The 26,505-nt window shown below is 36.8% G+C and overlaps 1 protein-coding gene across 1 annotated transcript in view; it reads right to left on the reverse strand.

The window, feature by feature from the left end:
- The window catches only part of THSD7A (thrombospondin type 1 domain containing 7A), a 230,822-nt gene that overhangs the window by 19,686 nt on the left and 184,631 nt on the right, over positions 1-26,505 (reverse strand). Inside the window, exons 15-20 of the mRNA XM_086742407.1 lie at positions 23,653-23,916; positions 11,329-11,507; positions 6,870-7,003; positions 5,160-5,313; positions 4,149-4,290; positions 3,555-3,670 (exon numbers count right to left, since the gene is read on the reverse strand). Coding sequence (XP_086598533.1) covers positions 3,555-3,670; positions 4,149-4,290; positions 5,160-5,313; positions 6,870-7,003; positions 11,329-11,507; positions 23,653-23,916 — 989 coding nt within the window. The remainder of the gene's footprint in view (positions 1-3,554; positions 3,671-4,148; positions 4,291-5,159; positions 5,314-6,869; positions 7,004-11,328; positions 11,508-23,652; positions 23,917-26,505) is intronic.

A 26,505-nucleotide genomic window follows, 5' to 3' on the forward strand; every position in this document is an offset into this window, starting at 1 on the left:
CAGGCAACACCTGAAACCTTTAGATAATCTGGAATTTGGATAATTAGAAAATCAGAGAACCATCTTTAAGGTCTATATTTGGGTCAAATCTCCTGAGAAAAAGCTTTAAAGCCTGCTGAATTGATTCCTGCCAATTATAGAAACATGACTGCCCTCTTTCAAGACCAGCTTTCTCAGCTGGATTTGGCAGCTAGAGAAGGAAAAGGCCAGGAGAGATAGTAAAGGTGAAGAGGAGAAAGCTGAAGGCCAGATTACCCACAGTGATCTGCCATTTGCATGTCTTAGATACTGAAGTGCTGCTGAAATAGATTTGGGGAACAGTTGGCAGGCTGCAATTTGATATTAATCACATATTCTTTTCTCATCTCTCTCGTCCCTTCAACTGATGAACCATAATTCACCTTGAAGAGCTTAGAAAACATTTGGAAAGTGTTTGGTAGCTCCCTTACCTGAAAGGTTCTGGATGAGTTGTGGTTTCTGATTCGAGAACGGCAAGTACTGGAGGAGTTACACTGAAAGGTACCACTAAGTGCCCTATACTCCTGGTCACGTATGCCAGGGGCAGCAGGCTGCCAAACCAGCATGCTCAATAAACCCTGTGATCCACAAAAAGTATCTGTATTTGTTTATAGGAATGTTTGGCACCACAGCTTAACCTCTGCTGGAGGTTAATCATGTAATCTCACGAGTAGACTATTTGCCAATAAAACAGAAAAGTTTATTTTCTAATGCAGACAAAACTGCTGGTTTCTTGGCTTTGTTGATCTTTAATTGAAGGTAAATGAATAAAAATAAGCCCATAAATATGAATACAACCAGGACCAGTTTGCTTTAGGTGATTTACTTTTCAAATACTCGACGAAAAGACAAGCTGAGTTCTTGTGATGTGCTAATTTTGTAGAGTTAGAAACCAATCCAGTAATCCAGTATTACTGTGCCTTGAGAGTTTGAAGGGAACTGTGTTAACATAACAAGGACTTGGAAATAAGCTCTACAAACTGATTTATCCTGGCAGTAATCAGGATGACTGGCTAGCTTCTTTAGCTGATTGACTGAAACAAATACAAGATCATATGTATGCATCAGGAAACCAGAACACAGAGGCTCAGAAGAAATCTTAGTATTTTACCATGCTGACACTCATACCTGGAGATGGTGATAGTCAAAAGACAGTGTGAAGGATTTTTTTTTAATATGGCTTTTATAAGCTTCTTGAACCACACAGTGTATATGGGAACTCAGACATTGCAAACAAACATCTTCCTTTCTTAAAAATCAGGATAGGTTTAACTATTCTGATCTCTCTTATTTGCATATAATAATGAGACTCATAATTCTGTACATGTATCTACACATAAATTAAACAAAACTTTTGCTTTATTCATACATCTAGTATAAAGTTTTATGATAGCCCAGGGGGCATTCCACGAGCTAAGTCACTACAAAATTATTTCATCTTTCTTATAATCAACTTTTCTAACCACATGCATCTTATTTTGAGCTTCATTAAATCTTTCTGCACTGTCCTTATAATGCAAAAAAAAAAAAAAAAAAAAAAAAAAAACCAAACCCAAAAATCGAGCCTGAAGGATAATCTGTGATTAGACTAGCCAGAAGTGCATAGTATGTATTCACATTTTGATAATTTCTTGAATACTCTCCTCTCATGACCTGGAAAGTCACAGAGTTGGCTTTCACATCTTTAAGGTTTGGTAAGATCTGAGCAGCTTGGCTTCCTTGTTAATCAGGTTAACAGGTTTTACTCCTCACAGTTATTGGATCAGCCTTTGACCTTCTTGTACCACTGCTTACACATCCATAATTCAACAAATAGTCTTAACTGGGGAGTGGATCAGGGCTTTCTACAAGAAGATGTATCTCTATATGGTCTAGCAAAAGAAAAGAGCAAATAAGACTGTATCACAGTGATTGCTGATGAAGTCAGGACACCACTGCAGTGATGTCTGTTGGCCAGGCATTTATGGCAAATAGCTTTTCAGATATTATCTTGTTGCTCTGATTATTTCTCTGAGTAACAAACTTTCCTTTCTTAAATGCAGGAAAGCTTCAGAGGTTTTCTGCAATGAGATTTCAGTGTAAAATTTTTGTTGTAAATGTTCCTCCAAATCTTTGATTAAAAACAGGAATAATTTCTTGGCTATATGGTAAGAGAAATATATTTCCTCTTAAAATCTAATAAAGTATATTTTTTTAAACTGAAATATTCATGTGGATGGATATTTTATATCGTGTCTTGGTATGAATTAATCAATATTGCAGTCTCTTACAAATAACCTGGGAGCCAATTTTCTTTTAATGCATCAAAACATTAACAGAATGCATTAATGCATTCCCCTACTAATATCAGAGAAAATTGCTGGTAGGTAGCTAGATTCTGAGATTTTTCCTGATACATAAATGATCAAATTATTAAATTTGATTATAAACCCAAGAGCTATGTGTGAAGGAGGAACTTGGGACAAAAGTAGGGTGCCAGCCTCAGCTGAAAGCTCCTGCCTTTGCTAAGAACTTAGGGATTTGGAAATCCAGGATGTTGGAGGGGGTTGGAAAAGCCTAAGTAGGTCAGATATACTATTACAAAACTATAGTTCAAGGTACATGATGGTTTCCTGACTACCTCCGCTTCTGATGATACTCTTTGCTGTGACCATGCCCTGAAAAGCAACCAGTAGGCAGGAAGGTCCAACTAGGAAGAAAAGTTGTTGGTACCAAAGTTGCTGTGGAGGCCACTCCACCTTAGTCCCCCATTGCAAGTGATTTTGTTTCTGATGTCAAGGTGGTGGGGGAATGGCAGCTGAAACAAGTTCAGTTACTTACCATCAGAAATGCATGTAGGATTGCCCTTAATACAACACTTGTGTTGTCTTCCCATTTTCCTTCACATTACTATCTCCATGCAATTGAAAACATTAAGACCAACACACAAAATGTCAGAAAACCAGTCCTGTCAAATTTGAAATTAGTCTGAACATTTGCAAAATGGCTCTTTCAAAATTTAAGTGCTCTTGTCTACTGGTTAGTTCTCCATATATGCTTCTATTTAATATTTCATTCACGCTGCACATTTTTTTCACACCAGCTTTGGTATCTTTTACATTGCACAGCTGGATGTGAGAAGTTAGCATTCAGCCCAGCTGCAGAACGGCACATGAGAAATATTTTTCAACACATTGAGTAAATGATTGATACTGGCAGCTGTCCAAGGCTCCATGCAGGAATTGTATCAAACTAGAATGATGATTAGTGTTCTGATTAAGATTTATTACCTTTATTCTACTTTATTAATTATTGTTTCCAAGTCATTTCCTTCAGGACATAATAATTAGCATACGTTCATGGAGGCACTTAAAAGTAACTGAAAGAAATTGTATAAAAATCCCTGTTGATGGCACAGATCATTTCAGAGGTACTTAACAACCCATGAATAGTGTTGCAAAACATCTGGCAAAGATGGGTTACATGTCATACAGCTCAGTTGGCTCAGCATTAATTAGCATCATTAGAAGGGAGCTTACTCACAGGTAGCCACTCACCTCTTCACAGTACTTCAGGTCAACTGATTTGCCATCACTGCGAACACAATCGAGCATCCGTGTTTTGATACCATTACCACAGACAGCCTTCTCGCTGAGCTGACATGTGCTCCAGTCTGGAAACAAGGAATTCATTAGCATAGCAGACATTTCAGACAAAATTCTTAATAATCCAGTCTCCCACCTAATTTTAATTCTGATGGCCTAAAATAACAGTCACAAGCGACTTCTATGCATGCAAAGGCTCATGGAGCCCAGATGCTACACATTTTTGGAAACAGACACTGTTACTGCAAACTGTCAGTGCCATGATGCCTTTCTGAAAAGTTCATACTCTGTTTCATTTGCATGGATTTTGAACAAATCACAAAAAGATAATAAAAATAAATTTCCTGGAGTTATAGCATGCACATTACACCCAAGCTGCAAAGTCTCCACTAATACTTTATATGGATCAAATAGCCTGAATCAGTTTTCAGTACAAGCTCCACTGCTCCCTTCAGATAGAACAGAAAGCTGAAAAATATGTCCTGTAAGGTGAATGGAACTGAGACACAGTTTCAAGCTGTCACTGGGTCGTAGCATCACAAATACCTGTCACATTGTAGTCATAGTGGTAGCAGTTTTTGTTCAAAGCGCAGACTTCTGTCTCGGTGGCAGCAGGACAAGACTTTCCATTATCTGGTTGTCTCAGGGATTCAGCTGACCTTTCACGGACACTACTTCCATTGCACGGCTTGAAAGGGAGATTGGAAACAGCTTTGATATTTCGGCATCCTGATGCTTTTTCATGCAACATTATAACAACCTTTCTAGTAACCTCTTCACAGAACGCAAATGTAAAATAACAGGCTCACACTGAGAAACCATGTCCTTGTTATTTCAGAGAGAATTTAGTCTGCTGTTTCACCTTGGTATCACCCAAGATGATATATCCTCCATCCTGGCAAAACCTTGCTACTTTCCTAACTAGTTAATTTTTCAGTACTAGCACTTTGAAACCATTTCATTCATAAACTGGATATTCAGATGCTCACTTTCCAAATGCCATACTGTAGTGCACCAGAGCCCAAATACTCAGAGGTCCTGAAACACTTTTTGTTGCTGTTTTTTTGTTTTGTTGGGTTTTTTTTGTTTTGTTTGGGTTTTGGTTTTTTTTGTTTGTTTGTTTTGAAATTACTGGCAGGACGGGAAGAGGAGACCAATATCTTTCTATGTTGAGTCTTGATCTACAGGCATTTTTGTTTACAAGACAGTGACATTTTTAGTGCAGTGACTGCACTGCTATGGAGAGGCTCACAGCTCGGCTCAAAGATGGATTCACAAGCTATTGCCAAAGCTATTCTACTACAGAGAACACACCCCACACTGAAGAATGACCACTGGTGACATTATATTTTGTAGTTTGGAACAATTTTACCTAACAGGTAATGTTGGCACACTGTGTTTGCAGCCAAGCATCAATGACCCTAAAGATGACAATAAATACAGATATTTACATGTTTAATCACTGCTCAATCCAGCATCTTTGCACAATATATCATGTATACATTTTTAAAGTTGCCTCCTAAAATGATAAACATTACATTTCAGTATACTTCTTACCAAAGAACATCGAGACCATGACCCCCATTCAGACATAACGCAGTCCTCAGGACACGGTAATGTGCATTTTCTAGCACCAAGAGGCATCTCTTCAGGATCACACAGATAGTCCTCTACAGTGTCAGAAGGGCCATCCACAGTGTTTAACATGCACCTGGAAAAAAGAACTGCACATAAACTGCATTTGCCATGGATTTTGTACAGTAACTGTGTTTCACAGTATTCTGAAGCATTTTGTCAGCAATTTTGTGACATTTTGTCACAAATAACAAAATAACACAATAATGTAATATAACAAAACAACATTTTGTGATTTTAACAGTCACAAAGTAATTGAAGTAACAGAACTAAGTATTGACCTATGAATATCCAAGAGAAGCTGAAGACCCCAAAATAATCCTCACTTTCACAGATGACAGCCATATAATGAAATGCACAGAATTTAGACATTCCCTGTCAGTGATTTTCTGAGAGTTTCTGGGCAGGCGATTTATTTGACATCAGCTTACCAGTAAGCCAGAATAATGTGGAACAGCTATAATTCAGACATATTTTGTGCATGTCTCAACTGATAATTTTAAATGTAGAAATATTAGAACTTAAAATTTTTATATTTACATAGGTGCTTTTTAATTACCATTATATTAAATTAGCAGATGTAAGCCCAGTTAAGATGAGAAATTAATATGCTCAGTTTTGCAGAGCTGAAGATGACAGTCTTCATTCCACACCATTTCCAGTGCTGTGGAATTTGCTGCTAACTTATCCCTTCCACCTGTCAGCAGAAGGTCTACTACTAGGATCATTCAAATTAAGAGGCTTGAGTTTGTTTTCCAGAATTAAAAGAGAAAAACTCATATCAATATGAAGCCTTTCACACTCACGGGAATATTCTGAGTTTCTTTCATTAAGACACGTTATTTTCTCACAAATATGTTATCAGACTAAACTGATTTTTGAAATATTCTCTTTTCTAAGGTAAACACAAGAGACAGCAAAAGTATATATTTGCTTTGTGGCATTAATACTCTGATGGCATTACGTGATAGTAAATGAAAGTTAGATGGTTTTAGTCTGAAAGGGTTGAAATCACTTTATCTTTGATGGTAGTGTTGAAGTTTATTTTTCAATGTAAACACTGATTACTTCTTATTTTTCATATTGGAGTTTTTTTAAGAGAATTACGGGAATCTCTTTAGATGCTGTTATGTGAGAACAGTTCTGCATAGTCTTCCTAACAAGTCTTAATAGGGGCAGCTGAGGGAACTGGGATTGTTTAGACTGGAGAAAAGGAGGCTGAAGGGAGACCTTATCGCTCTCTATGACTACTTGAAAGAAGCTTGGAGTGAGGTGGGTGGCGGTCTCTTCTCCCAAGTAACAAGCGCTAGAAAGAGAGGAAACGGCCTCAGGTTGCATTAGGGGAGGCTTAGATTGGATATTAGGAAAAATCATATGTTGCAGTGTTTGAAGCAGTATAAGAAATACAATACACATTAGTTTATAACTTAGCAATCAAGGTTTATATCCATAATCAGTAGACAGAGCCATACTGCACTCACTGAAGCTATTCTGATTTACATCAGCCAGGGTTCTGGTACAGTATACTACGGCTGGACTTACCACTGCTTACACAGAATTACATCATATTAGATACAGCCATGAATGAAACTGAAGGTTCTGCAAAGTGAAGGAGGAGCAATACTATTTTACCTGACTTTCCTTGTTTGAACACCTTCTCCACAGTTCTCTTTTAAGTCCACATTGGTGACCTTGCAGACACTCCAGGGCTCAGTAATCCACACATACTGGCTGCAGTCACTGTGGCAGGGGACTACCTCATATACCTGGAATTCATATCGAGCATCAGTTTTGTTGCATATGTGATCAAGCAAAAAAAAAATAATTAAAGCTCGTTCTGGTAAGAATAACAAATATAAGCTTGCTGATTTAGAGGCTGCAGTAATAATACAGATAAAATACTTGATAGAAAACTATAGAAATAACAAAAAGTGAGAAGCTAAGATAGCTAATGGCAGATTCCCCGGTTTTCACTGCCATTAAGCTGACACTATGCCATTTCCACCAATAATATCAACACAACTAATATAAAATCTAACCGGGTTAGCTCACAAGTATACCTTCTAGAAGAACACTGCTAAAACTCTACTAAAACTTTACTTCTGTCCTCTGTCCTTCATATCTCTCCCCAGCTATTCCATCGCACTGTTACTAGTTGTTGGGTTTTTGTATTTCTAAAGAGAGGTGAACTCAAGGTAAATTATACATATATACTGATTCATTTTATTTTTCATTGTGAATACTTAAAATCACTTTAATATACTTGTGTACCAGCATTAGTATTATGTTTAGATTTGAATATAGATTGAAAATAGTATCTTTTATAGCACCTTATACAGTGTTCCATATATTTTCTCAAACATACATTACAAAAAAAAAAAAAAAAAGGACAGATATGTAAACATTGGAGCACAATCAGGAAGCACGTGTTAAGATTATCTCTGTATTTTAAAAACTCTTACCTGAGCCTGAAGAAAGTATTTTCATGGACCGAAAAGAAAAAAAAAAAAAACACAAAAAAAGAAAAAGAAAGAATTATTAGAGTGACGCATAGGTATTTAAATTGAATTCATTTAGTTTTTATTACAAACAATATTCTATGACTTCTGTCAAGTAAAAAGCATCCATTTCTTCCTCCTGCATCTCCCTTGCTGTCATGAGGCATTTTTGCAAGAAGTTTGCCCTTGGAAGAAAATAAAAGTTTATAAATCACAACTAGTGGGAAGAGACTGTAAATTAGCTAGTCTCTTTCTCAGTCCCTAACATGTTTTCCCTTTTTGCCTATAATGAGCATCAACTCTTCAGACAGTAGGGAATCCAGTTTTCTTAAGACAAGAGAAAATCCTCAATGGTTTTGGAGAGGATACTGGACTTCTCTATTAATTGAAATTGTTCTGAGAGCATTAAGTGCAATAGATTCAGAGGAATAAAAGGAACTGGCAGTTCTCACCCTTCCAAAATTCCTAAGTCCTTCTAAACTTCCTAAGTCCTATCTTAATTATGCATAGATTTCTTAAAGCCCACAGCCTCAAAATTATATTACATCAGCTAACTTCACATATGATTCTGGGTATCAAGTCAGCACAACTAATATTTCTAGACAATCTAAGACATTGTCTTAAACAACCCCTTGGTGTCTTTTCAGCAACACTGCTTGGGTAGAAAAAGAGGGCTGATCGTTTGATAGTTTATCAGTTAATCTGCAACAAATTACCACCAGTCACAAAAAAAAAAAAAGAAAAAAAAAAAAGACTTAAACAATGAAGGTGTAAAGAGGCTGATATATCATTATGCAGCTGATCAGCCCATGCACAAGAACAACAGCATAGTCAGCATATTTGGGCCTCCTTTGAACTACATAACCACCAACTCAGGTGTAAAGATGGGTGGTGTAAAGCATGTTAAGGAAGATATTGGACTCAGTGCAATTTGTAGTCAGATGGGAAGTGGCACTTTATTTATTCTTGTCCAGGATTTCCAAAATGAGAATAGGGAAGCCTTAACTTAAGGAAAATTCTCTATATGTCTCAGCCTGGTTGGCATAAGAAGAAACACATAAACTCCACACATTCAACAGCCTTTCCAGTGACACCAAAATTGGATATCTTGTGAGAAAGAGAACAGAGTACTCTACAGTGCATTGCATGTGTTTAGTGGTGTTCTCCTGACCCTATTGGCATTTTTCTAACTATGACTGCAGGCTATGGCAGTTGAGTGGTGTAAGGATTGCATACCCATCTGCTGGATAAGGGGGCAAATAATGCCTGGAGCCAATGAAGAGAGGGATGTCCTCATTTGCTGTAATAGTCTCAGATTAGCCTCTTCATTTGAAATCCTCTGAAGGCCACTGACATGATTTTATAATAAACTTGACTCTATCAGTATTGTAATTATGAAGACTTTTAGCCTAGTGAAGTGAGTACTGAACAAGCTTCATTCTGCTGGAGCGTAGTTTTGTTGTCACCCTGGCATGAATGGCCCAGGAGGAAAGATGCTCAGTGAGGCTTCTAGCATTCACTATGTTCAGTCCCCCTCCAAAATACAGTCATACATGTCAGCCCTCAGAGACATTGAGCAACTTGCTCTTAAAACTTGACAGATGTCTTAAGCACTTTATTCCAATGTTTCACTAGTCTTACCATTAGAAAGTTTTCCCAAGACTTAACCCAAATCTGCTTGCAGCAGTCTAAGCCTACTGCTTTTTATCCTATCCACGATGGCCATGAAAATGGATTATTTCCTCCTTCTTTGCAACAGCATCTTATGTACATGCTAGCAGTCTGCCAGCATCCTCACTCCCATCTTCTCTTCCGTGGGCTAGACAACACATTGCAGTCTTTCCTCAGAGTTCATAATTTCTAAATTACAGTATAGCCCCTCTGTACATCATCTTCCACATACTTGTGGGCAGCAAAGACCCAGTCTAACCATTATCCTTTGTATGTATGCAAATAAGCATGTTACATATATAAGTAATAATATATAAATAAAACTAATTACATTTAATAATTGAAATAAATCTACTGAAGAGTCAGTAGGTTCCAGATGAATGAATGGTGGATCATATTGAGCTTAAATAACTAACCTGAAATTAGAATGCAGACGTATTCACTGCATGTTTCTGAATTGACAGTGAATGTATTTAAAATTGAAAGATACAGCCAATATATTCTTCGACATTCTTATTTTATCTGTAGAGCTCCCTTCTCACGAAAGTACTATATTTCAATTTTATTTTTGCAATAATTACATTTTGAATCATCTGTTATTATTTGGCAAGTAGCAGGTAACATCCCCACAAATCAAATTCGAGTCAAAGTACCGGTAGAGGGCAATAGTGTTGCATGTAAGTGGCTAACAGACCTCTAGTAAAATCACCTTTGATACAGAAAAATACGAGCCTATTATGTACTATACGAATAATAAAGAAGGAAAAAGACTTCTGTATAGACTATAATTTGCTCCTATTGAAACACATTCCTCCTAATTTAAAGCATATTTACATGCTGACCCAAATCCAGCAACCCTCATTCTAGTTTGTATTTTGTTAAAGTAGATCACAAACTTCGTTTATTAGCTGCAGTTTAACACTTATTATTTTCTAAATTAGAACTAATTACATTCCCTAAAGTAGAAAATCAGATCAACAAGCCATTTCATTCTGTGCTAGCAAGATGTCAATAGGATGATATTAAGTAACATGCATTTTTATTCAAATGTAAATTGACAGCACAATTTTTTTCAGTCTTTGAATATTTACAGAGACGACTGTGTAGCTGTTTAACATGCCTCTGCAGACTAAATTAAATTCAACAGTAATATGAATATGAATCAACTCTGAAGAGCATAAGTTAATTGACAAGGAAGGTTTTTATTTCTAAAACTCTCCAAGCAAACAGGAACAAATAAGCTTCAGGAGTTCGACTTGGACTAGAGCTAAACTTGGTCCCAGAAACTAAATGCTCATTAGTGGTCAAAGCACTCCCAGTGTGTTCTTGGATCACATTTTCTGGCGTAGTTTTACTTGAAGAGGATCCAGACGGTTCCATACCGGAAAACCAAGTGTGGTTAGTGGGACAACTGGGAGATGGACTTCAGAAGTTCATTCCTGACTGGAACTGCAGTACCAGGGCAAGTGTACCCAGAAAGTTAAGCTCCAGCTTGACTAAAACCCACTAAGGGACACTGGGATGATATTGTGTGAGTGTTTGAGATGTTTTAATTTGCTTTCTGGTCTAAGATGGTCAGGGAATGCCACCAAGAATCTCAGCATTTGAGTATCTGTAATGAGACATTTTACCCATTGTAAGAGAAGATCTTCAGAAATGTAGTCTTTACAGTTAGCAAGTAAGAATGTTTTATCATCTCCAATCTGCATTTCAGACAATGTGCTAAGTTCTTGCAGATGAGGAAGCAATGAAGACAGATCCTATGCTGACTGAAGAAATCTAAGACAACACATACTTCTCCTTCTACCTGCATCTACCCTATACGTTGTATAGTCTTTCTACATCAACAAACAATACAGCTAAAAGGGTTATCTGAGGTATGGAAAAAGCTATATCAATAATGTAAATATAAATCAAATTACCTGATTGACATGATCTAGCTTTGGACAGGGTCTTCCACCATTATAGGGTTTTTCACGGAGCCATTTAGACCGAACCTTTACCCCACTCCCACAGGATTTACTGCAGCGAGACCAGTTGGACCACTCACTGAGCTTGCAGTCTGAGGGACATGGAATAATACAGGCTTCCTCAATATAACCTGTGTGAATGGAAAAGAAAGTGAAATTTCTTCAGCATGTCACTCTGCCACTTCTCCCTGAAGCCCTCGTCTACTTCATTTAGATTGTCCAAAGTTTGACTTGACAGGACTGTGTGAATAGAGAGATTTCTTCGTCATTAGGGCTAAATTAAATTCTGCAGAAAATTGACAAATATAGCTGGAGACAGTGTTAGAGCAGCAGCTGAGCATCCTCATTGCTATCTGATTAGGATTCACACTCACCAGATTTCATCATTCAAACTTTCTGACAGCTACAACGTAATTGACACTAACCCATCGCTTGTTTGCATCATTCTCACACTGTAAGAACAATATTTTTTTTTTAAAGGAAAAAAGGTTTAATTAAAAGCTCCTCCATAATTGCTTCAAGTAATTCAATTGCAGTTATTCATCAAAAATCAAAATGAATCAAAAGATATGCATCTTACCAGCCTGGAGCGAAGGAACTTAACACCTTGTGACCTTTCTAAGGCTAGAAAGAGAGGGTGGCCTGCCACATTAATGATCTGTCGATTAACAACCATCTGCCCCCAGTAATGCACTGAATAATTGCACTGAATGGAAAAGCAGATGTTTGGCTTGGATAAGTCATCGGTCCTGAGAGGTTGGAAAGGGGTATGACACGGTCTACAGGGAGAAACATGAGGCCTCAATTCACTGAAGAAGTGAAAATGTCTTTCTTTCAAAAGCGACATATGCCATAGCTCTACAATATGTGTCATTTATGTCAATATTTACAGCAGAAGCTATAAAATGTCAAATAAAAAGCTGGCCTTTACTGCATTTTTACTGCAACTATACTCTAAACCCATATGAACTCTTCTGTCCCCATTCCTGTGTCAGATCAGCAATGTATTTACTGTTGGCAAATGTTAACTTTAAAGATTGAAGAAATCTCAGTGCATTTAAATGTGGATTAAAATATTTGATGAACACAGTTGCAAAATTAACACATACTTGAGTAAGGTCATTCTCAAATGATTGGTACAGTTTGCAAGGCATGGGTTCAAATGTTTCTCACATATTTCGAGTTTTTTTTAGTTTGAAAGCAATCACTGTCATTTTCATCAGAGTTGATGTTAGCAGCTTTATTTTTTTTAACCTATACTTCTAAGTAAAGCTATCCTGTCTCTTCTAAAACCAACAAATACCAAATAATCACAAGTTGTGTAAAGAATAAAAACACTTTAAAAATTACAATTTCCTACACCTATTTCTACTTGCTTCCATTAGTTTGTTTTAGGTATAAAGAACAGAAGGTTTTGGTTTCTTTTTTAAAACATAGAGTAACATTCAGAGTATTTTATGGTCAAATTCAGGTGATGATTTTATCCTATATAGGTTTCCTCTGTTTGAAAGTGTTAACTAGTTAAATAAACATACAGAGCACATCCTAAATTTGAGCACTGGGGAACTACTCTTCACCAAATGTATCTTCCTTAGAATGTCTAGAATGCTATTAGCTTGAATTACAAGCATGTTTATTAAATATCTATCATAATTTGATTGACCCACTCAGTGATGTTGTATGAAAGGTACACTGTGTTAGACAAAATACATTTTTGAAGATCATATCACTCCATATCAGAGGTGGTGACATAGATTGCCCTGCAGTAGTAAATGCAAAATTGATTACATTTCACCTTACCTGACATCTCTGAATGAGTCTTAGAAATCAGATGCACCCTATCTCAGACCCCCATCCTACATTAAACCTTGATTGCATAAATATCAAACTCTCTATCTTCACCAGAAATGAGCTGTTAAACAAGCCCTCTTAAGTGCTATACAAAACCATGTACTCATACAATCAATAAACTACTGAATGAAAAGTAACAACAGTAACAAGAAAGTTCAAAGAAACAATTCCCTCCAAGCAATAAGTGTTTAGTGACATTTACTGTCTGATAGAACTAAGTGAAGATTTTACTGCTCTGTAAGAATTTTCTTGAGATTCTGAAATGCTGCCATTACTTTCAATGTAATTTCTAAGTAATTTTTTTTTTTTCTGAAGAAACCTCTCTACTATAACACAACTACACCATTTAGCATTTGTTCAATTTCCACCTCTGTAATTAATGTCTGTAAGAAACAAATTCAATTTGCTTTAAATATATTGTACATCCTTAAGTAGATAACTAACTGGTACTGGCTGCTTCAGGAAGAATTTATTTTAAGGACTTCGTTAAACCTCTGAGCTATTTTAAATTTGTCTTAATTAATCTCAAAGGGATCTTCCCAATCTGCCCCAGTCATGAAAAATATCTTCTCTGGGATATCACCGTATTTTGGGACTTGGATAACAATATACTTCATAGCCTACCAAAAAAGAGCCTGAGTGGAACATACTAAACTGAATGACAAATTAGAAACTATTTTGCTTTATTTCCCTTCAGCTCATCCAAACAAAGATAATAAGATTTTTTTTTTTTCAGATAATGAGAATGTAAGCCAAAAAGTTTAACAAGATTTTTTGAATCTTGCAGACAGACATAGTATCAAATATATTATGCTATGTGCAAGTCCCAGGTAACATTCTGATTACACTGAGCTGTAGTCCATAAAATATCAAATGAAACCACACCATTACAGCAACATCTTTTCCCACCATCTATGAAATACCTACACTGAAGGCAGCCACTAAAACAGCTTTAGCATAGATTGCAATAAAGCCAGAACAGCACCGTATTACAGGTACAGTGTCTTAGTAGGAGTTGTAACATGGAAAGCTACAAGCTTGCTTATATCTTAACACATTATGGAGAGGATGCAATGGGCCAGTTGACATTTCCCACCCACTTCATAATGAAAAAATACTGAACTACAACCTTATACTGGGCCCTTAATCCTACGAGCTTCATGGAACAGCTTCTGCTCAACACATAACTCTTTCCTGTGCCATCTCTAGGATATCTGGCCCAATATGCTCTCCTCTCCCTCCTTCCTATTTCCTCAGCTGAACAAGAAGAATGGAAAAGACACATGAAGAAGAGAACAAGAACGGAATCAATCACTGAAGGTATGAAAAGAAGCTGTACAAGGTAGGAATGCTTGGCGCTACTGAAAATGTAGAACATTTTTGGAGAGCAGAGAGAAAAGCACTTATTATTATACAAGATGCAACACAAGCATAAAAAACTCCTAACCACTGGCATACTAAGAACACTGGATAGAAAAACAGGTCAAGGACATGAACAGTATAAAAGGATCCAGAAAGGAGTTTCACAGCTTCCAAGCCTTCTCCAAGTAAAAGGAAAAGAAAATAAATGAGTGAAGTTGCTTGCAGAGTCCAAAGTCAAAACAACAGAGGAGACACAAGACAAAAGAGACGCTGAAAGGGAACAGAGGAAAGGGTAAGAAAAGACATGGAAAGCAAAGAGGAAAATAAATGGCTCAGAACATAGAGTCAAGCTAATTGCAAAGACATACTGCATAGGGACAGAAAAAAAAGAAAGAGTTAAAAAGAAATAATCATTCTGCCAAAAGGAATATCTTCGTGAAGCACAAACAGAATGCAATGCTCTCAAAAAATTACTCTGGTATCTCCCAACTAGGCAGTGAAATGTAATGAAGAACGTTCCCACAAATAAAAACAGAGGACAAAGGGAAGGAATAAAAAGATTATGGCCTCTGATTTGCATTCTGTAGGTAATTAGTGTGTAGAATGAAAATGACTCTGTTATATCTGACATTAAAAAGTTTTTGACATATACATCCCTTGACACCTTCTTTTACTCTCAGGTGCCTCACTGTTTCACTCAACAAACTATTTAGTATTTAGCTGTGCCATTGGGCTCCCTTAGAACCCAGGCAGAAGGAGACTTTGAATTGCTTGCAGATATTTCTCTAGCCAAGCAAGGAGATTGAATTAGAAAAAAAACCAACCAAACAACAACAACAACAAAATCAACAAAACTCGTTGCAAATTACTTGTTCCACTCCATTTACTACCCATCTAACGGTACTTTTCAGAAAAAGCTCCTCTGAAGCATGTCATCACCTCAAATGCCTTTCTGTGTATATGATGCCAACATATCCTTTAGGGTGATTAAAGATGATAATCTCCAGAAGTTCATAGCAATCGCTTCTCAAATCCAAGAAAGTTAGACTTTCAGAAACTTTGAAAAGTTTATACTCTTTTTTTGGTTGTTTTTGTTAAATTTCAAGTGCTTGTACTTGTAAACTTTGTTGACGCTTCAAAAATTTTAGCAGCTGAGAAGAGGGCATACTGTGATACAGAAAAAATACATAGAAAACATAGAAACACAGAAACCAGAAATATTATATGGAAATGGAATTGGTGATGCAGATACATAGATTCTGACATTAAAAGGACATGAATGAGCTGTATTAAAATTTTTAGTCTTATTTCCACTCTGCTCTAATCATCCCTGAAAGGGTTCCCCTTGTGTTAGACACCGTACAGTCTTATTAATGAAACAGTTCTCTAATATGTGGGTGTCTGTATGGTGGGCTATCACACAATTATATCACATAGACAGGTTGTGTAATATAATTGCAGCAAATAGCATGCTAGAGCCTTGAGGTTTAAAGAATAAGCAAGAAATTACCAAGGAAGAAATACAATAGATGCAGAGAAAAGGAAAGAATGAGAGTAGTGAAGCAACTATGAAGAAGAGCTGAGGAAAAGAGTGCGGAGGTGAGGGAAGGACAGTGAAACAGAAGATCAACACTGTAAAGGCTGGAAACGTGTTCTCTGGACATCAGCAGTTCATGTTTTGCCTACTGTTTCTCCTCCTGACTAGAGTCTTCCGCTGCGTCCTTCCTGATGCTCTTCCTTCTCCCCAGAACATCTGAGGGATGTTGGAGAGATGAGACCTTGAGACACTGTGGCACAGAGCATTGGCCCAGCATGGCACAGATGGGAATTGGAAAGAGGCACTCACCTCTTAGGGCCTATTCCTTTTCCCAGTGCAGTAGTTTCTCAATTATTTCACCTCCTGTCAGCTTAACTTCACAAGGCTGTGAATTGGGCAGTTGTCTACTATGAATGAGAACATGACTATTCTGTCATTAAAGACTTATTACTGAACCACAACTTAACCAATGGCTTTGAACCACTAGGAGTATGAACTGAACTCATTACTAAAAGGGAAAGGTTTACTGTCCCATTGCTAATTTCCTATAAAAGCTGGACTCCTGGAACAAAGTCATTAACAAATGTGATGGATAATTTATAATGGAGGATTTTAATGGACTTTACACTTTGTTTAATGACAAAGCAGGTTAAGTAGGTGGATATAAGATTTTTCCCCACAAACCGTACCTGCAATGTATAAGAACAGACCAACTACCTGAGTCGAAGGGTGCAAACATAAAGAACATTTTAGAAAGTGTTTACATGAACTCTTTTGTCCTCTAGGACTGACAGAGTTATGCTCCTGCTTTCATGACTAAAATGTCATGCCATGTTTCCAAGAAAAAAGCTGCAATGTCAGAATGGTTTATGTTCTTTACACAGATTTTTTTTCGAGGAAATACAAAGTTCTTCAATCTCATCTTCCAGGACAAATAAAAATACGATTATCTGCATTTCACTTGTAACAGAATATATGTATTTCTTAAGACTATTAATATTTCTGCCTAGACATAGAAAGATAGATTGAATTCCATAAGCCTTTTTTTTTCTCCATATTTTCAGAATTACTCTTCAAAGCCTCAAAACCTTAGAGCAATTGTTAATGCTTAACTAACTACTGCATCAGTAGTTCTGTCTCTGGTGAACTAATTACAGGTCTTCGGGTTGATGGAAGATTGCTTCATGACTGATGTCCTGTTGACAGGGCAGATACGGTGCAGATATGGCATAATGCAGAGGCCTAAGCTAGTATTTCTGGTGTAAGGCGATAGGTAGCATACTCCTAGAGAACACACAACAGGACAAATATGGCATCTTCTATATATTTGCAAAACAATCTTAGAAAAATATATAAGCTATGAAACAGTAAAGTATCTTAACAATTTGAGAATCTAAGCCTACTACCATACTAGATTAGAATCTCCTATGGGAAATATATTTATTTTAGAATAAACACTTAACAAAAAGTCTCAAATTTTAACACTCTGCTATTTTTTGTTGGTACATTTGCATTGCTTCAGGTAAGAATATTGAAAGTGAAAAAAGATATTAAAAAATCCTAATACAAGTGGACAGAGCAAGTTCTAAGTGACATCTTGGACCCTGTAGATTCCGTTGTAACGTATGAGATTTTACTATCACACACACAAGCAATTAAATTAAAAAATTTCTTGATTCACATTGATACTCCTAGCAGCTGTTGTAGAAGTATTCACTGATACACAGATATTTCTCTCTAATCCCCTGCATAAGCCTTATAGCCATGGAGGGCTTTGTAGAGTCAGCACAAATCAATGCATCCCATTTAATTAATGCTAAAGGGGGAAATAATCTAACACTAATAAGGCAGCAGACAAACTATCCTGGACTGGTTGACTGTGCCTAAGGTCTTAACAGTAAAGTGACATGAATTAAGAAGGGTAATACGACCTATATAAAAATGCTGCATCTGTCTGCTATGCTACTGTTTGCTTTCACTACACGCACATAAACACAACCACCGTTCAGCTTATGTGGGTCACGATTCATAACTGACATATGACAGAGAAAAGCTAAATGCTGAAGAGTAAATAGTGTAGTTCATAAGCATAACAGTGGCCTGCTTTTGATTTTTTGCGATGAAAATCCCAGAGTAAAATTTAAAGGGACCACGAAGAGACCCTCAATTTTTTTCACAAATACACTGAAACAGATTGGTGGCAGACACATGTCATTATCCACAGAGCTCTAGTATACCAGTGATGACAGGGATAAAGCTATGAAAAACAACTGCTGCTTTTCTGATGGAAAAAAAAACTCTCACAGTTGACTATCAAACAAACGATACATTTTTGTATTTCGCCAGCAAAATTACCTATGTAGTACTGAAACAAAGCAAGAATCAGAAAAAGGGCAATTTATGTGACTTCCATTAAGGAAAATAGGTAAACAACAGCTCAGTTTCCACTTTCAGCTGACATTACTGCATGTGCTGACAACTGTTCAGCTGCTAGCTCCTGCCCACACTCCACAGAACTGGTACGGCTGAAAAATACTAGTGGCAGAGTATTTCAAATGGCTGCTGAATGGTGTTAACTTGTTCATTAATAAATATAACTCAAATTTGAAAAAAAAAATATTGTGTAAAGAAAAATAAAAATATTAGGCATATATAATACTGAAAAAACCATCAATCAAAAAGAAAAAAAATCCTCCTTGTCCTTCTGCAGCTGAAACTTAGGTCTATTTTCAGCTGCTATTTTGGCATTTCTTTCGAAGGCCCTGTTAAGCTATGGAAAGCTAAAGACTTCAAAAGGTTTCTGCCCTCAGCTTCTCCAGTATTCTCACCTAGCAGTAACAACAGATGTATTTAAGCTTATTTTGCCTTTCCTTTGTTTCAGAGCTACGGTCACTCCTGTCTTTTTGAGAAACTTGCTAATACTGGGGACTTTATAGCTGCACTCAAAATTTCAAAGAAACCACAAGAATCTTCTTATGAGTCTATTAATTTAGGAACCTTCCCTGTGTTGCATCATTTCTTTAGCTCCTCAGTGTCTGTGAAACTGTTTGTTAGCTATTCTGAAATATTTTCAACATGAGATGTGTCAAGTAGTAAAAAGAGCTCTCAAGTATTTATTCTTCTGCTCCTGTTTATGTTTTCTTTCCTAAGTCAACTGAATTGTGATTATAAACACATAACATTGCACAAAACAAACAGCTTATGAATTTCTTGGCACTGCAGGCTTATCTTCTGATTCCTCCCACTTAAAACAGCATGACTTGCAACACTGACCTGTTCATAGCCTTATAAATTTACATGGCAGTATTTACATAAAACTTTTGACAGTCTTGCAATTTTAATTTCTTGTGGAATTTTAGAACATCACACAACATATTCCACAATATATTAATAACATCGGTATGGGTGTAGTTTGTCCCGCTTGTCAAATTTAGAAGATGTTGTCACATGTGAAGAAATACAATTATCCCCGTTTCCCACTTCATGATTTCATCTCATCAGGAGATAACAAAAGTCCAAGTAAAAGTTGGACACTGCACAGGAAACATCCCTTAAATAATGGTCTTGATTTCTCTCCCAGTCCAAGCTAATTTGCCAAATCATGTGAGCCTTCAGCTCTGGAGCCCCCAACATAAGAAGGATGTGGACCTGTTGGAGCGAATCCAGAGGAGGGCCACGAAGATGATCAGAGGGCTGGAGCACCTTTCCTATGAGGACAGGCTGAGAGAGTTGGGGCTGTTCAGCCTGGAGAGGAGAAGGCTCTGGGGAGACCTTACAGCAGCCTTCCAGTACCTAAAGGGGCCTACAGGAAAGACGGGGAGAAACTCTTCAGCAGGGCCTGTTGTGATAGGACAAGGGGTAGTGGTTTTAAAATAGAAACAGGTAGATTAGGAAAAAAAAATTTACAATGAGAGTGGTGAAGCACTGGCACAGGTTGCCCAGAGAGGTGATGGATGCCTCATCCCTGAAACATTTAAGGCCAGGTTGGATGGGGCTCTGAGCAACCTGACCTGGTTGGAGATGTCCCTGCTCCTTGCAGGGGGACTGGACTAGATGACCTTTAAAGGTCCCTTCCAACCCTAACTATTCTAAGATTCTATATCCCATAAAAATTGTGATTACATAATGAGCTATTTGGAAAAGAAATAACAGACTCACAGGAAAAACCACTAAAATAGATTTCTGAATAAAGCAGGTAACAGAGCAGACAAATGGGACTCTTTGGATCAGTCACAAAAATTAGTGAAAAATTCAGTGCTATCATTTCCGTAGGGAAATAGGCAATGCTGTTAGAATTTACAAAAATAACCCAAGCAGGCCTGAGTTATGAGTCCTGTCAAGTTTAGCTTGAAAAACTAAAAACAGATTGATGGGAAGCTACAAGGCACTTTTATTTGCTAGCAGGTGGGGAAACTATTGTGACAACACAGAAGTCCCTTGTTGACTTGGCATAATATAGCTTTTATGTTTTTTCTTAAAGAAAAAAACAAACAGCACACTGAAATCTAGAGATGATGCCAAACTGAAGAACTGTCACACACCAAGGGCATGAAAATAACAAGAAAAACATCATAAATACTAGCAAGATATAAAATAAGGTTTAACTGGCAAAACAGCAGTTTATACATGTTGAGAAAAATAAAACAAATAATCAGAATGTAGTCCCTGAATACACAACAGATATTAAAAAAAGGCAGCAAACGTACACTGAAATTGGATTGAAACATCTATATCATCTGTTCAAGCCCCCTTGAATCTGCAAAATTACATTGAGCCTGGAAAAATGCTGAAGGCAGGCAATAAATTAGGCAAGTCTTAGAAACAATCTATGTGTATGTACAACACCCATGAAGATTTTTATTCTAGAAGAGCTATTGGAAATGAAACCATAATTTTAGTGACATATTCATTAACATGAGATTAATACCTTACCATAAAAGTCAGGTTAGATAGCTCATTCTTTGTACACCTGAAATTCCTGTCCAACAATTTTAGGAAGTGCAAGGAAAGCAGGATTAGTTCAACAGCAATTCCAAGCTTCATCTGTCCATGCACTACACCATGGACCAAGACAAAGGTACCCTCTCCCTCAAATGGAACTGATGAGAAAACACACAGAGATGCCTTGTGCTTCACTATCAAAAACAGGTAATGAAACAGCAGGAGAGAAGGGGGCAGAATCAAAGAGCCAGACACCTTAGTAAACGGATATAGAGAGAAAGAATTCAAAGCAAAACAACCCTAAAAACCAAAGGGTTCAGGTTTCCCAACCAACAATAAATATAGTCATGACTCACAAACATTTCCAGTTTACAAAGACAGCTAAAAGAGACTTCAAATCTCCCATGAGAAAAATGGGGTGGAAATGTAGAAATAAAAAAAGTAATGAAGGTTGTCTCTGGAGCCAGCTGGTGCTAATAGCATGTACATGGTAGCCCTGGGTATAGTAGGTATAATAACAATTTACTGTTAGTAGCTTTTCCACTGGATTATTGTTCATTGTGGTCACCATGAGTGTAGCCGACATTCACTGACAAAATTCATTAGATTAGAAATTGCTATCATAAAGAGTTACAACAGGGGAAAACAAAGATTTTTGAGAATATCCTTTTTAGTTCTTCTCTGATTCTTGCAATGGAATTGCACCTTAACATGCACTGCCAGGGCTTGAAAGCAGCTATGTCACAATGCTTGTTCTACACAAAGAAAGCACTCCCACCTCTTTTTGCAAGCTACTTCAAAAGCAGCATGTTATGTACCACATACAAACACCTACAATTTGCTCTCAGACAGACTTCTTCCCTCATGTGTCTTCCCTTGGCTGTTAACACAAAACCTGACAGTCCCCATCCTTCAAGTCAATGAAAACTGACTGGCAGTAGGCCATCAGCCTCCCTAGTTTCCCATGGACTTAAGTTCTTTTACAGCTTTGCACTTTTCAAAGGTCACTCTGGATTTCATGCTGAAAGAACACTAACTTCTAACATAGTGTCACATAAAGTTAAAACAAAATCAACAAAGAAATAGGAAAAATTTTCAGTTCTGTATTTTATAGTGGTGTCTTCTGAACAATTCAGATTGTTCCACAACTCTTTTTTCAGCGCTCCCTTCCAGCTTTCTGAGGAGCCTTCTAATTCCATCAGGACAAGTACCCAGTCCAGTCAGATCTGTGCTCACATAACTGCTGGTCATTACAGATAGCTGCATCTTTTGATACTACAAAGACGGCAAGTGGTCCTGGTCAGGCTAAGCAAGTATAGTATTTCCTCTTTAGACTACACAAAAGAATAAAACTAAATCTCAACTCAGAACAAACAGCTGAGAATAAAATTAAAGAACATTCTCAGAGTAGAAGGAGAAATTTCCTATCCTATGTGAGTTTAGGATTTTGACTTTGTCATTTAGATGTATTTATGCAAACTTATCTTTCAGTATTTGTTAACTACACCAAAAGATTATTTTGAATAAAAAAAAAACACGGGAAAAAAATTATTCATAAAATTATCTTCCAGATTCACTTTGAGGTATTAAGCTAGATGCTCACTCTTCCATTGAATCAAAATATTGCTACAGCTTGGCTTGATACATTCAGTTTCTAATTTGTCATAGCTCTAAATAGGAATTAATAGTGCTAATTAAAATCCCCTTAAGACACTCAATTCCTTTGATTAGCTATTTTAACTTTACCCAAACAAATAAATGAAATTTCTGTTAACATTATAAAGGAGAATACATATACAAATTAAACTTATATTGACCTTTTAATGGCACTGAGACTACCATCCCGCTTTTCATACCAATAGTTCAGACACAATTTTGCAGTGCTAGCAGGAAAACAAATGAATAAAAAAACTCCAGTGATGTAAATTAGCACATTTCTGTCTCACTGAAAATCAGAAAGTGCCAGTTTTGATCCTAACACTATAGAGGCATCCACTTTAGGAAGGAACACTGTTCCCTCCAGGAGCAATAGGAATACCAAGAATACAAAGTGTTTACTCATCCTAGTTTTACACATGACAGAATTACACAGAGAAAGTGTTGTGTACTGTTGAACTCAGGTCAATGCATGCCTGTTAAGGTGATGAAGAACAAAAGGCAGAGATAAGGCTATTTAAGGAGATTAAAGTTATCTAAAGAATGTGTGGAAATAATTTCAGCCTTTCCAGTGTACTCTTGTGCTATCCTTGTTTATTTTTTGAGGATCTAACTCTTCTAGGTGGCTTTATTCTCAAATTTACAGGTACAGTTATCAGGAAAAACAACACTTTACTTTTATCTATTAAAACATCTGGTTAAGAATGTACCATGATATTACTTTTAGATATTGTACTGTAGTAGGCAGCAAAAATTGAGTTCACTATTTCACAAGTCAGCAAAAATGTATGCTGGGTTTGAAGGCATCTTGGGATAAAAGGCAGCCTAAGCAAGAAATATAAATATACTGGTTCTATCTGTACAGATATTATGGTAAATGAAATAAAGTGGATAAGTAAACAGATGAAAGAAAAGAGGTTTCTAAATACCGTGACTGTTGCATCGTGATGTTTCCACAAGTCGATTGTTTTGGTCATAGCATGCCATGGCCTGGTAACGATAGCCTTGTCCGCATTCCTTAATGTCTCCTTGTACCTTCATTCCCAGCAATACTTCCAGCTTGCCCTCAGGTAAAATACAATCTGACCAATTTCCCACAGGCTGGGCACTGTACTTGTCACACGGACAAAACTGATTCTCAATCAGAGGATACAACTGAGAATTTTTGCATTTATCCCTTTTCTTACTTTTTCCTAGAAAGAAGAAATAATTATTTTAGAAAGTTTGCATCACTTTACACCTCCCAAAAAATTTCATTTAGGCTTCTGTAACAATTGCTTCCAATCAAGTACATATGCCTAAAACTAGTTACATCAATCTTTATTCTTTTAGGTTAATGACTTCAATTTCTAAAGTAACAGATTCTGACAATTTGTAAAAAGGCAACATCTTTCAAAGTAAAGCCATATATTTATAATTACTTTGGATAAAAGTGGCTGGGGAGTACAGTTTGAAAAAGTTAGCAATTAAACAAACTACCCTGTTTCCCCTATTTCATCACCAATGTGCAGTTCAATTAAAAAAAAATTGTCTCTAGATAAAACTTTCTCAAGTTGAAGAAAATTGCAGAAGGAAGTAACATGCATCTTTGCTATAGCAGTACCTTCTTTCAAAGTGTCAAAATTCTTTAATTTCATCACCTATAATTGCACATTTGTTAATAATTACCATTCTTACCCTCTAATAGAATAAGCTTCTTCTGTGAATTTGTTTCTTTTTAAATCTCTTCTTATTTTGCTTTCTCAACTGGAGCATAACCATCCACTCACCTTCCATTTCCCATTAAATCTATTTTCAGTCTTCTTTTTGGTAAAGTTTGCTCAGTTTTCCTTTCCATACTAGACAGCTCATATATATTAATGTAGAAGTCTTTGCAAAAGTAGCTTTAAAAATGCTTGTTACTTAGATACTACTGTAAATTAATATTCTGTAGTATTCTCCTTGCTATTCAAAACAGGGCACTGAACACAACTTAGCAGCACTCTTAGAGCTTGTATTTACTATTGTCTTTATTTAGAATAGAAAGAATGTACCTGAAGAAAAGTTAATCTTTCTTTTAACAACACAACTTCATAGTAAAAACACACTTCTCTTAATTTTCACCATAAGTAATTATGAATTCACTCCAAGTGAGCTTTACCTGTTAGTCTGGGTAGAACACTGCCACAGAGAACACATCACAGCACATATCGCAGTCTTAGCAAGTTTGAACGGGTAACTTAACTCAGGACAGGGAAGTATCTCAAAGTGTTAATAGCGTGGTAGAAGAATCTGTTTTTTCTTGCTTTGTTTTTAAAGTGAAAAATTGTTAGTCAGGGTTTTTTTTTTTCCCTTGTAGAAGTAAACCTGGCATAAAGTTCACCGGAGTTATACGGCAGTCACAGTAAGCCTTCTTGAAGATCATGAATTATTCACTGTCCAAGAGTTTTCTCATTTACAGGGGGATTGGGTTTGTATCCTATCCTGTTCTTTCTGAGGCTGCTAATGAGCACCCCCCTTAGCTAGCTTTTCTCCACCACAGACAATACAGACTAATTGGCAAACAGTGCTGTGACAGAGGCCAAGTCTCACTCTTGAGGTTTTCGTTATAATTTAGAAGTAGAGCACGTGTTTTTATCTTTATTTCATGCAGGAGAAATAAAAAAGTAGATTAAAAGGAAGTTGAAAAAAAATGTTTCATAGTGGAAAGGTGTCCATCACGTGGAACAAGGAAAAGTTTGCAGCAAAGGGTTGGACATCACTGGGAAAACTCAAGAGTTTTCAACGGACACAAAGTATCAGAAGACAGAGAAAGACTCTATCTAATAAGAGGAAAATCACCCACAAAAGAGTATTCCTAGTTGTGTCAAGAAATAAGGTAGAAAATTAAGCAACATATTGCCTCATGCAGAGATCTGAGCTGCTAGACAAATGCAATGGAAGAACGGAGAACACAAAACACTTGGAGAGCAAACATTTAGCCAGCAAAAGAACTGGCTTAATCATAAATCAGATTTTCAAGACTGCAGCTAAGAAGTTCAAAAGAGGTAAATCAAAGCTTAAGGTTGAATACCATTCAGCTGCCGTAGTAATTCTAAAGCAGCAAAGAAGAAAGTCCTGGTGTTGCTAAGACTAGAAGTAGGAAAAGGAATGTGAGTGGGTTAACACCTAAATCTGTTAAGGAGACATGATTGTTGATTGGTCTGTCACCCATTAAAAAAAAAAAAAAAATCGATTTTCATTAGATTTTCTATTAAAAGGTTTTCTGTTGGAAGCTCCAGAGGAATTTCAAGAAGGTTTTTTTTCTAAACTACAGGTCAGTAGTACTCCCAAAAAAACCTAAAAAAAAAAACCAAACAAAAAAAAAACACAAAAACCCAAACAAAACCAAAGAAAACAGACCAAATTCAATCTGGGTAGGCAGTGCCAGTAAGATCCAGCTTGTGCACAGAATCAGGGCTGCTGAGAAATCAAAACACATTGCAGATCTGCTCCCTAAACTCTTAGCTGAGAAAATTCACATAAACCAAGAAAATGCAAATCATTAATAAGGTCTGCTATCACTCTGGTTTTCATTACCAGTTTTCAAAATCTAGTTTCTTGTTTGGGACAGAAAGTGATTTGAGAGTGACGTGAAGAGAGGAGTTTTCCTTCTCCAGAACAAAGCAAAGCTCTTCTGGACTTTTCTGAGTGCCTCACACTAACTAAATCATGTTGAAGAGTCCAAGGTCCGCGGCTTTTTACACCATTAATCCAATCAGTTAGTGTTTGTGAGTTATATCCTTTTTGACATTCACTAAATT

Source organism: Chlamydotis macqueenii, chromosome 2, assembly GCF_036417535.1.
Source record: "Chlamydotis macqueenii isolate bChlMac1 chromosome 2, bChlMac1.mat, whole genome shotgun sequence".
Classification (NCBI taxonomy): domain Eukaryota; kingdom Metazoa; phylum Chordata; class Aves; order Otidiformes; family Otididae; genus Chlamydotis; species Chlamydotis macqueenii.